This window comes from Narcine bancroftii, chromosome 1 (genome assembly GCF_036971445.1).
Source record: "Narcine bancroftii isolate sNarBan1 chromosome 1, sNarBan1.hap1, whole genome shotgun sequence".
NCBI lineage: Eukaryota > Metazoa > Chordata > Chondrichthyes > Torpediniformes > Narcinidae > Narcine > Narcine bancroftii.
The window spans coordinates 210,379,687-210,392,717 of record NC_091469.1 but is presented as its reverse complement, the minus strand read 5'-3'; the positions used below and the strand labels follow the sequence as shown (position 1 = coordinate 210,392,717).

Sequence of the window (13,031 nt, the reverse complement as noted above, 5' to 3'; positions counted from 1 at the left end):
GGACCCATTTCAATTTTCCTATAGAAGACACCATTACACACATGATGCTATAGTCTCGTTCTTTCACTCCATTCAGATCCACCTTGTGAATGACGCTTCATACACCAGTCTTTTTTCTTTCGAAACTTTATTTATTAATTTTAACATATGAAGAAAGTAAGTAATTCACCTACAGAAAAAATACAAAATAAAGTAATATAAGTACAAAGTAACATAGTTAATACAATACCAATCTCGGCATCTCCCCCTAACAACTAAAAAAAAACTATTTTTAACCCCTAAACCCCCCCTCCCCACCCCCATGATAAAGAGTGAAGAATTAATACTATTAGTATAATAAAAGAATATATATCTTAAAAAAGAAGATCGATATATATAAAACAAAAAAAAATATTAATTAAGTATTAATTATTAATCCAAAATTTTTTTATTATATAAGAATATATATGAAAAAACAAAAACAAAAAGAACTTAAATGAAAAAAAAACAACTAATAATAAAAAACTAAAAAAAAGAAAACATATATAGAAAAAATATATAATAAAAAAAAGTTTTTTTAAAGAAAAAAATGATTAATTCAAACTTATTTAAATTTCTTACACCAGTCTTCATAGGTTCATTGACTTCAGCTTGGCATTTAATATGATAATTTCCCAGAGGCTGGTGGAGAAGATGTGCTCACTGGGATTCAATGCCCCTCTTTGTAACTGGATCTTGGTCTTCCTAATGATAAGATCAGATGGATAGCAGAATGTTGAGCACTGTCACGCTGAGCACTAGTACACCTCAGGGCTGTGTGCTCAGCCCACTTCTATTCATGACTGCATCACCAGATCTACCTGCAGCTGTGTCATCAGGTTTGCAGATTTGACACAACAGTAGTTAGTCTCATCAGCAACAACGATGAGTTGCACTACAGAAAAGAGGTGGAAAATCTCATGAAATTATTAGAGAATAACAACTTGAGTCTCAACATGGACAAGACGAAGGAGATGATTGTGGACTTCAGGATGACCAGGAAAAACTTCCCTCCATTACACATCAACAACTCTGTAGTAGAGAATGGAAACCACCAAGTTCATTGGAGTTAACTTAACTAGTGACCTATTGTAGACACTCAACATCTCACTTGTCAGGAAGGCACAACAGTGACTGCACTTCCTGAGAAGACTGAAGTGAGCAAGGCTACCAGCCACCATTATGTCAACCTTCTATAAGAGCTCTATTGAATACATCCTGGCCAGCTGCATCACAATGTGGTATGGTTGCTGCAGAGAAATGGATCAGAGATCAATCCATGGTACCATAAGAATGGCACAAAGGATCACTGGAATCTTCCTCCCCTCCTCCCCCCTCATCAACATGATCTACAGGGACCGTTGTCTGAAAATGGCACGCCAAATCATTGAGGACCCCATCCACCCTGTACACAGCATCTTTCAGATGCTTCCGTAAGGGAAGAGATACAGGAGTATCAGAGCCAGTGCCAACAGGTTGAGGAACAGCTTCTTCCCACGGGCAGTGAGAAGCTGAATGACTGAAGGAACTGTTCACACTAACCATCTGAGACTCTCATATCACAAAATAATATTTATTTATTTGTATATAAAAATACATGTCCTGCTTATATAATTATTTGTATGTGTGTAATGTCTGGTTGTGTGTCTGCTTGTTCTGCACCAAGGACCATAGAACACTGTTTCTTCAAGTAGTACTTGTGCAATCAGATGACAATAAACTTGACTTGGATTCAAAATTGACATGGCCATAAAAGACAGGGTAGTGGTGAGGGGTGACCAGTGGGATCGATATTTTTAGTGATATAAATATAAATGATACAGATGAAAATGTAGAGGGTTGATTAGTATGTTTGCAGATGACACAAAAGTTGTAAGTTGTGGATATTGAAGAAGGTTGAAAAAGAATTCAGTGAGGTACACATCAATTTCAGGTAATGACAGAGAAATGGAATTTAATCTGGACATTAGAAAGGTTGGACCCTAATGTGTAGGACAAGTGTAAGGTGAAAGTATACAGTATGTGGCAGGACACGTAGGAGAAGGATCTTTGAGCGGAAGTCCATAGCTCCCTGAAAGTGAGTGCAGGTAAGATGTCAATGCATTGGAGAAGGTGCAGAAGATGTTCACCAGAATATTGCCTGGATTAGAGAGTATTAGTTATGAGGAGAGATTGGATAAAGTTGGATTGTTTTCTGTGGAGAGTCAGAGGGATGAACTGATTTAAGTTTATGAAATTATTGAGGCAAAAATCGTCTTTCCTTGGGTGGAAATGCCATTTACTACAGGGTATGAATTTAGGTTGAAGGAAAATTTTTACAGATGTGTGTGAGACAATTTTTTATTCACAGAGTGATTGGTGCCTGGAATGTGCTATCAGACCTCCGACGCTGAGCTTGGGCCCCACTCTGCCTACACACATCCTTTTTCCTGGGTTAAGTGCCTGCACTATCAGCACATTGGCCTCTTCCCTGCTCTGCCTCCTCCATGGTGTGGGTGCTGGTGGAAGTAGATGCCATATTGACATTTGAGAGGCATAAAAACAAATACATTACCATGCAGACAGATTGAATGTTTAATTTGGCATCATGGTAGTTACAGACATTGTGTTCAGATTTCAGATTTATCATCATAGAACATACATGACATCACATAAAACCCTGAGATTCCTTTTTTTTGTGGGTCAGGGAGAATGACCACTTATTGGTAGTGCAAAATACTGTACTGTAAATCCATGTAAATAAAGAACTGTATAAAGAAATAATGAATGTAAACAAACTGCAATATAGAGAGAAAAAAGAAAATCAATAAAGTGCACAAGTAAGAGTCCTCAAATGAGTCCCTGATTGAGTTTGTTGTTGAGGAGTCTGATGGTGGAGGGGTAGCAGCTGTTCCTGAACCTGGTGGTGCGAGTCTTGTGGAACCTAAACCTCTCTCCTGATGGTAGCAGCAAGAACAGAATGTGCTCTTGGTGGTGAAGGTCTTTGATGATTCTGGTTCTCTCTGTCGGCAGTGCTCCCGGTAGATGTTCTTGATGGATAGGAAGGTTTTGCTTGTGATGTCCTGGGCTGTGTCCATTACGGTTCACAGGGCTTTACACTCAGGGGTTGTGGTGGAACACTGTAATACATGCATTGTATTAGTTGGCCATCCTGTCCAAGATTCCCAATAAAGGCAGTATTCCCCAATCCCCTCCCTCAGCACTGCCTTGGAATTGGGGCAACAGCATGTAAGATATGCCTGTAAGTTTATAGTGATTAAAGCCTATTAATCTCAACCTCTGGTCTGTCGGGTCTACTTGACAACCTTACAGGGTATTGGTGTGATGCAACTGGCCAGCATACTCTCCCCCACACCTCTGCAGAAATCTGCCATAAAAGGGAGAATATATTGACACGTAGAGTCACCAAATAGGTATAATGTCATCCTCACCAGCCAAGAGAAGCAGCCAAACACCAACTTTCCCTAACCCTGCCCATACGCCCTCTGGTCTCTGGTGACCAACACACCCGCCCCGCCCGTGCAAGCGCGCAAGTCCAGCAAGCGCGCCCTCTGGCGGCCGGGCACCTTGGCCCGGCGGCCGAGCAGGGTGAGCCCTGCCCACCTCTCCCCCAAACCCTACCCCTCCCTCGTGCAAGATGGAGCCCGAGAGGGCGGGGGCCGCGGATTGGGAGGGCGAGCGGCCCCGTGCAATTTGTGCGGAAGAAGAGGAGAGCGTTCTGCAGGAGCTGTCCGAGTTGCCGGTGGAGAGGGCGGGGAAGAGGCCGACGTGCTCGCGATGCAGGTACCTGGCGGCGGGCAGGCAGTCTGGAGCCCGAGCGGCCTCGGTGGGCCCGCGGTCACCCCGGCTGCAAGGCGGGCGGCGTTGAGTCAAGGACCACGTCCAGCTGCCTTCATTTCATTGTCTTTGTGAATTTAAAATTAAAACAAAGCTTTGTTCTTGAGACTTGCCTTGGAAATAGTGCTGCGCACCCCTTCACCTCCCGGGGCACCCCCTCCCCTCCCCCCCCAGGGCACCCCCTCCCCTCCCCCCCCCAGGGCACCCCCTCCCCTCCCCCCCCCAGGGCACCCCCTCCCCTCCCCCCCCCCAGGGCACCCCCTCTCCTCCCCCCCCAGGGCACCCCCTCCCCTCCCCCCCCCAGGGCACCCCCTCCCCTCCCCCCCCCCAGGGCACCCCCTCCCCTCCCCCCCCCAGGGCACCCCCTCCCCTCCCCCCCCCAGGGCACCCCCTCCCCTCCCCCCCCCCAGGGCACCCCCTCCCCTCCCCCCCCCCAGGGCACCCCCTCCCCTCCCCCCCCCCCAGGGCACCCCCTCCCCTCCCCCCCCCAGGGCACCCCCTCCCCTCCCCCCCCCAGGGCACCCCCTCCCCTCCCCCCCCCAGGGCACCCCCTCCCCTCCCCCCCCCAGGGCACCCCCTCTCCTCCCCCCCAGGGCACCCCCTCCCCTCCCCCCCCCAGGGCACCCCCTCCCCTCCCCCCCCCCAGGGCACCCCCTCCCCTCCCCCCCCCCAGGGCACCCCCTCCCCTCCCCCCCCCAGGGCACCCCCTCCCCTCCCCCCCCCAGGGCACCCCCTCCCCTCCCCCCCCCAGGGCACCCCCTCCCCTCCCCCCCCCCAGGGCACCCCCTCCCCTCCCCCCCCCAGGGCACCCCCTCCCCTCCCCCCCCCAGGGCACCCGGGGGGGGGGGGTTCTTTTCATTGTCCTGTACAAAAGTTCCCGTGGCCGCCAAAGCTCTTCGTTCAGGTCCACGAACTTGTTGCCCCATGTTTTGGTTCAATACTTAACGTGTACCTTCACTCTTGGGCGAGGTGGCGACTACTTGATGCATGAAACCACCGACAGCATCCTTGAAATCAGGAGTGGGCAAACTTTTTTGGTTGTGGGCCACGTCCAGAAACAGTATTGAGCCCAGCAGATTTCAATGAGTTGCACTGCAGAAATAATAACTCTCAAAATAAGTACACAACATGAATTGAATAATTTAACTGTTGACATTAGTTTATTGTTGTGCTTAGATATTGCAGTAGGCATTTCTAAATTTACTGCTCTTCGAATGAGTACAGTGAACATCTTTAAAACTCTCATTCAAAGAGCAGCACAAAATACAAAGCTGGGTGCAAAATAAGAACAGGAGAAAAGATCAACAGTCTCCAACATTCCTCCACAACTCAGTGAATAGAGTTCATGGGTGGCCATTCCAAAGGAGGACATGGTCATAAGTTAACACACAGTGTGCTTGTATTTGTTGTTTTTGCAAAAAGAACAAATGTAAAGGTAACCTGTGGCCATGGCCTCCTTTGGAATGGTCACCTTAAAAAGTGTCCACCTTAATGATTAATGATGTAGTTTGTAAATCTGTAGATGGGCTATTAAAGTTAACAGATTCCTTGAAAATCAAATAAATACACTTCCCCTTGACTTTGAAAAGGTATTCATTTACTCACTGTGTCTGAAATTTTCAGCATGTCCTTGCTACTTTCCTTCTTTTCGGTTCTGAAATGTTGAATTGATTGAGGTAAACCTTTTCATCGATGATTAACATTTCAATGGTCTGTCCAGAACAGTGGTTCTTGACTTTTTTTTAGGATGCCATAGGTGCTCTGTGGTTAGTTAGGGATTACTTAAGGTGATATGTGATTGGAAAGAGAAAGGGTCCAATAGTTCAAAATGACAGCAGCACCTAGTGCTGAAACTAAGAAGTTCTAATGGGCCATTTTATTTTAAAAATTCACCCTGGGCCACTTAAAAATGGACAATGGACCGCTGATGGCCTGGGGACACACTTTGGTCACCCCTGCCTTAAATTAAATCTACCCATGACTGGTTTCTTTTGCCATTTTTTTTGCCACGAGTAGCTTGAATCCCACAGTCTAATTCATTCCTAAACCCATGTTTGAAGTAACAATATACTCCACAAGCGCGTGCGCGCGCACACACACACACACACACACACACACACACACACACACACACACACACACACACACACACACACACACACACACACACACACACACACACAATAATGACTTGAACCATAGAAAGATTTAATTGTCAATAGAGGTTCTCAAGAGTCTCAAAAGGGTAGTGCAGATGATCCTGTGTTACAGGGGTTGCATGCGTAAAAAAAACCTTGTTTCACGATTGCACAGCATCTGCTTGTTACAAAATGCAATTTGGAAAAAAAAAACATTTTCTATTTTTGTATGCAAAGGTTCTGTGAGAGTTGATTTTATTCTGTATCTGAAAAATGTGGGTTGTGATTTGTGAATTCCTTTAGCCTGAATTTCCATTACCCAGCCACCTGTAATTGGGGGTTGCCTGTAATGTGTTTAGGGAAGGAGTAACTTTTTTGGCCAAATAGGTCAGATGTTTAATGTTAAAAACACATCCTGAAGAAAGTAGTAGTTTAAATAGTTTGATGAACGTCTCAACCTGAAATGTCTGTTATGTATCTTTACCTTTGCTACATAAAGGACACTGTTTGACCTGCTGAACTTCTCCAACATTTTGTATTTTTACTTCAACCATGGTGTCTACAGAATTTTGTGATTTATTTTTAAATTTATTTATTTACTTCTGATGTGCAAATATTATGGTACTTTGATGAAAAATGATGGTAACAATGAAAGATGTTTATCTTGATCTGATTTTCATAAAAATGAGTGCGAATCTAGGTTTGTTCTTAAAATGTCAAGGTATCTATAACAACTAGTATTTTCCCTAGAAATGTGCACATTCAATGACGATAAACAAAATAAAACTTGACCATAGACTCAGGAAGATCAAGTTTGTGGTTCCTCTGAGTTGTTGAACAATATGAAATGTTCCAAGTGATATACTAGTTAATTTCTTTAGTTGAGGATGTGGTGATTTTTTCCAATAACTTCTCTGGGACTGACGTTCGACTCATGCACTTGCAATTATCTGGTTTATCTCTGCTAGCTTCTTGATTGAAGGTATCCCATTTCCTGTCCTCCAATCATCTGGCATATCACAAGTGGCCAGCAAAAATTTTAAAATCTACATCAGAGCCCCAACAATTTATTCCTGTCTGTCTTATTATCTGGAAAGGTTCTGGAATTCCATTAACCATTTCCCAGGATTCTTTAAGTACAACTTCCTTCTCTTCAGTGAAATCATAACATCAGAAAACATAGGAGCAGAAGTAGGCCATTCGGCTTATTGAGTCAACTCTACCATTCCATTATAAGATGATCCTTTCCCTCACACAACCCCATTCCCCTGCCTTCTTCTCATAAGCTTTGATAGCCTGATTCTTCAGTTACCTATCAATCTCTGCCTTTAATACATTCAAAGACAGCCTTCTCTGCTGCCCGTGGTAGGAGATTTGAGAGGTTCACCACTCTCTGGCAAAATAAATTCCTCTTCATCTCTCCTTTAAGTGGGCACCCTTCAATCCTGAAGTTGTGACCTCTTGTCCTAGACTCTTCTACCATGGAAAACAACTTTGCCACATCTACTCTATGCAGGCCTTTCAACATTTGAAATGCTTCTGAGGTTCCCCCTCATTCTTCTGAATTCCAAGGCCAACTGTCCAAGAATCTTCAAAATTTCCTCATTTGCTAATCCCTGCATTCCAGGAATCATTGTTTTGAATCTTCTCTGATTCCTCTCCATCCTTTCTTTTTAAATAAGGAGCCCCAAACTGTACTCTGAACTCTAAGTGAGGCCTCACCAGTGCTTGGAAACAGTGTTATTTCTAAATTTTTAATTAAAAAGAAATACATACAGCACGGTAACAGGCCGTTTTGGCTCACAAGTCCGTGCCGCCCAAATTACGCCCAATTAACCTACACCCCTGGTACTTTTTGAATGATGAGAGGAAAACAGACCCCCTGGAAAAAACCCACGCAGACACGGGGAGAATGTGCAATCTCCTTACAGACAGTGCGGGACCCGAACCCCGGTCCGGTCCCAATTGCTGGCTCTGTAAAAGCGTTGCGCTAACCGCTACGCCAACTATGCCCCCATTTGCTTACATAACCTTGTTTAATTTGTGTAGATAACCTTGTTTAAGTTTAACTCTTTCATTAAGAACTTAGATATCAGCCATCATGTATTTGGATCTTACATGGATCCAATGGATCTTACATAAATATAAATACTAATAATTAAACCACAGCATTTCAAAGCACAAAAGATTCACTTTTCACAATGACGATGTTTTCTTTTTGCAAAACAAACCCTCAAAAAAGTTTAAGGATTCATGGTTTGCTTTGTTTTGTTGTTTTGTACAAAACTAAAACGTCGTTTCATGCTGTGTTCATGAAACTTATTTTGCTGAGGGGTTTGTCCTTTGTTATTTTCCAACGAGAACATGGGCAGCAAATAGCAGATCTTGCGGCAAATCAATCTTGCTTTGAATCATGAGTGAAAGGTTAGAGCATTCTCCATATGGGAGTTAAAGGCAATAGTCATATGGATGTTTCAGTCTGCTATTTTGTTAAATCTCCTCAGTTAAGGTTCATAGAAGTTGAACTGCATTTGTTTCAGACTTCTAGATTGCAAATTTAAACTATATTCCAATGTTGTAACTCCATTTGTCAGAATTAAGATCCCAATCTGATAGATTTTAGAAAATTAGGCATGCAATTTCATTGAATCCTCTTAGTGATTGGTTATTTCTACATTTACGGGAGTTGTAGGTAAACCAAGCTCTATGTGTAAATTAAATCATATTTTTATTGTTTATATTTGTACTTATTCTTCATCTGTAAAAATAATTTTCAACTTTCATCTTTGAGTTGAGCTACTTCCAATATTTTCAGTCTCCATGTTATTGTTTCAATGTTGTTTACAGTAAAAACTCATGACCTTATCATTGCAACTCTGTTTTCCAGAGTCGAATGCTCGATGATATCCTGTGTTTGTTATTCTGTATTTCTTCTTTTGGTTTCCAAACTGTCTTTTTTATGACCTTGGCCTTTTGCTGTCGAAATTTAGGTTAGCCTCTTACTTTCACTCTTATTGCCTGGCAAATTAGACAACAATTTTGACCTGCACAATTAAATATAAAAATAGGAATCGGCCCAAGGTGACAGCACCTGTTAATCGGGAGCAACCACGAGGGTCTGCAGGCTCTGAAGAAGTGGAGGAGGGAAGGTCACTCCTGTCTGAGAAGAAGAAGCAGAGGAGACAACCAGTGGGGACGGTGACCTTGGCAGTGGACCAGTGAGGGGGCTCCGCGGCAGGCTGCTGGCGACTTGAGGCAAGGAACCCATAGAAGCTGTGAGCTGCTGTCGGGGAACTCGTGCCGGGCTGCAAACTGCTGGAGACTGGCTCGAACTGGCTAGAGGGGTATCAGGTATTGGACCTGGGATCCAAGGAGATGCCGAGGACACTGAAGGGTTCCTGACTGTGTTGGAGGATCGGATCTAGAGCTTTGTGGCTGAGGGCCCTGTGGAAGTGCTGGTGGCGAATCTACGATGACTTTAGGGGGACTCTCATTTGCTTCTCTCTCATGGACTCTAAGTCTGACTGTAAGAGGCACTTTGGCAATTCCTGCGGGTAGTAAATCTTGTCTGCCTTGCAGCGGGCAAAAATAAATTTCATGTAATAGGACACTGTTTCACCCACAACAGTCGAGCAGTACAGTGCCATTTTAATAGAGGCATTGTTAAACTCTCAATCTTAGTTGGGACCACGAAAATGCCCATCATTTCTGGAATTGTCATATAAATGTCTCAATTATTTCCTGCTCCTCTGCTCTTATCCCCTTTCCTGGACAGAGCAAGAGCAATATCCTGGGTCCTTGCCTTCCACCCCACCAGATTCTACATTCAATGGACCATGCTTTGCAATTTCTGCCAGCTCTGTAAAGATTCCACCACAAGGCACACCTTTCCTTCCTTCCCTTTTAAGCATTTTGACCTTTGTGACCTCCTTGCCTACTCTTCCATTACCCTCTTCTGCTCCATTACATTACAGAGCAGAAATAGGCTACTCAGCCCATTGAGTCTGCCCCACCATTTGATCATGAGCATTTTCCCACTCAGCCCCATTGCCCTGCTTTCTCCCAGAGTGACTTTGATGCCCTGGCTAATCAAGAAACCATAAATTTCTGCCTTAAATACCCACAATGGCTTCCCCTTGACAACTGCCTGTGAAAGAAATCCATAGATTTACCACTCTGGCTAAAAAAAATTCCTCCACATCTCTGTTCTAACTGGGTATCCTTAAATTCTGAAGTTGTGTCCTCTTATCATACACTTTCCCACCATGGGAAACAACCTTTCAGGATCCAAAATGTTTAAATGAGATTTCTGCATCTCCCCCCACCCCTACTATTCTCCTAAGTTCCAACGAATACAGGCCAAGATCTGTCAAACATTCTTCATATGATAACCCTTTCATTCCCAGAATCATCTTTGGTGAACCTCCTCTGAACCTTCTCCAATGTCAGCATATCCTTTCTTAAATGATGAGCTGAAAACACCTCACAATATTCTAAACAATGTCTCACCAGTCCTTATAAAGCCTCAACATCACATCCCTGCTCTTATTTTCTATTCCTCTTGAAATGAGTGCCAGCATTGCATTTGCCTTCTTCACCAAAGACTCAACCTGCATGCTTTCCTGCTCAAAGGCTCCCAGGCCCCTTTGCATCTTGGAATTTTCTAGTTTCTCTCCATTTATTTTTTTCTATCAAAGTGCATGACCATACACTTTACAATATTGTATTTCATTTACTACTTTTCTTCCCATTCTCCTAATCTGTTTAAGTCCTTCTGCAGCCTCTGTGTTTCCTCAGCACTATCTGCTCCTTCACCGACCTTAATATCATCTGCAAACTTGGCCACAAAGCTATTTGTTTCATAATCTAAATCATCGATGTACAACATAAAAAGAAGCAGCTTCATCACTGACCCCTGTGGAACACCACTGGCAATTGTCAGCCCACCAGAATATGATCCCTAAATTCTGACTCTCTAGCCCCTTTCACACCGCTGATTACATTGGAGTTAACCTGCCAATATCACGAGTCAAATTGCACGGTGTGAAACGACATAACTGGGCAGGGTGACTAGATTTCAACCGGGCTCTGATACATGGAGGGAGCAAGTGTCAGAGCATGGCTGAGTTAACTCGCCAATCACCTTCTGGTCGTGTGAAACGTCAACCAGTCCAACCAGGTACGGTTAGTGATGTCAGCTCCACAGCGTGTGTGTGCCACAATGACATGAAATTTGTCAGTGTATGCTCTAGTTTTAAATAGGCTTTCAAAAAAAGTTAGAATATTTATGTCCACAACTCAACCTGCCTATCTGCCTCCTCCTTCCTGATTCTCTCATGCTCTGTGAAACAGTGGTCTTCTTCGGCCAGTGTTTCCAACACAGCATTGATAAATGTGCTGACAATACTTGTTTAGTTTATAATACCACAGAATTGCAGAGACAGGATTCAAAAATCAAATCCATTCTCCATTACTAACTTTAGACTAATAGACTTCTGTGTGACTTCCGGTGAGTACATTCTGTGTAACTCACAACATCATTGCTGGAGGTGGGACCCCCACCCTTAAAATTCCAAGTTGCAGAATTACCTGTAAATAATAGTGTGGTCAGCTTGCCCTGCAAATTTTGCCATCATCTCTACTAGTGCCCCCTTCCAATGTACTTTGGCAAATTCCTCTCATGCCACTGTAATTCCCTTTACTTCACTGAAATACCGACACATCTTTAGTTTCTCCTTTTTAAATCTCAAATTGAACACAGTTGCATTGTGATCACTGCCGCCTAGTGGTTTACTTCACCCTAATCTCTCTAATCACCTCTGGTGCATTACACAATACTCAATCCTATACAGCTGCTCCTCTCCTGGACTCATTAACAAGCTGCTCTAAAAGTAATCTTGGAGCCATTCTACTAATTCTGTCTTGAGATCCAATCCTAATATGGTTTTTCCAACCTGCATGTTAAAAATCCCCCATGACTACCATAACTTTGCCCTTCTAAATTTAAATTTTAGACATACAGCACGGTAACAAGCCATTTCAGCCCATGAGTCCGTGCTGCCCAATTTACAACCAATTAACCTCCACCCCCAGTACGTACAGTGGGAAGAACCTAGAGCCCCTGGGCAAAACCCACGCAGACATGAAGAGAATGTACAAGCTCCTTGCAGACAGCGCGGGATTCAAATCCTGGTCCCGATTGATGGCTCTGTAAAGACATTGCACTAATCACTACCCCAACTGCGCTACCCTGACCTTTTCTTTTTGGTGGTGTAATTTGTTGTCCACATCCTGGCTACTGTTTGGAGGTCTGTATATAACTGCCAACAGTGTCTTTTTATCCTTGCCATTTCTTAACTCAACCCACAGTGATTCTCTATCTTCGGATCCTATGTCATCTTTTTCTAATTCTTTACCAACAGAGCCACACAGCCCCCTGCTCTCCTGCCTTTCCTTGGACATTCAGCTCCCAACTTTATCATCCTTTAGCCACAACACCATGATGGACACAACATTATATCTGCCAATCTGTAGCTGTGTTATATGATCATCCACTTTGATTTTTTATGCTGCGTGCATTTAGATATAAAATCTTTAGCTCTGTATTTGTTACTTTTTTGATTCCATGTCCCTGTTGCATTCCATCTCATCCCAATTGCTGAAATTTTGCCTATCTTCATGTCCTTCCACACAAACTCCCTACCAGCTGTCTCTACTTGTGCACCAACCACATCTTCCTCTGCCTCTTCAGTTGGTTCTCATCCCCCTGCGAATCCTGTTTAAACCAACTCCGACGGTGTTAGCATATCTTCTTTCCTGAATGTTAACTGCCCTCTAGTTCAGGTACAACCTGTCCCACTTGTACAGGTCACCTGTTCCCCAAGAACTTCAAACCCTCCCCCCTGCACTATCTCCACAGCCACTCATTTGTCTGCTTTACCATCCTGTTCTGACCTTCCCTAGCTCGTGGGACTAAGAGTAATCCCGAGATTACAATGTTGGAGAATCTGCTCTTCAGCCTCTTTCCTAACTCACTAA

General features: G+C 43.9%; 1 protein-coding gene across 2 annotated transcripts in view; it reads left to right on the top strand.

Moving 5' to 3' along the window:
• The first annotated feature begins 3,562 nt into the window (after window positions 1-3,562).
• Window positions 3,563-13,031, top strand: part of dtwd2 (DTW domain containing 2) — a 182,032-nt gene continuing 172,563 nt past the window's right edge. For both annotated transcript variants that reach the window (XM_069889887.1, XM_069889896.1), the window contains exon 1: window positions 3,563-3,801. In XM_069889887.1, the coding sequence (XP_069745988.1) occupies window positions 3,656-3,801 (146 nt within the window). In that variant the 5' untranslated portion in view covers window positions 3,563-3,655. The remainder of the gene's footprint in view (window positions 3,802-13,031) is intronic.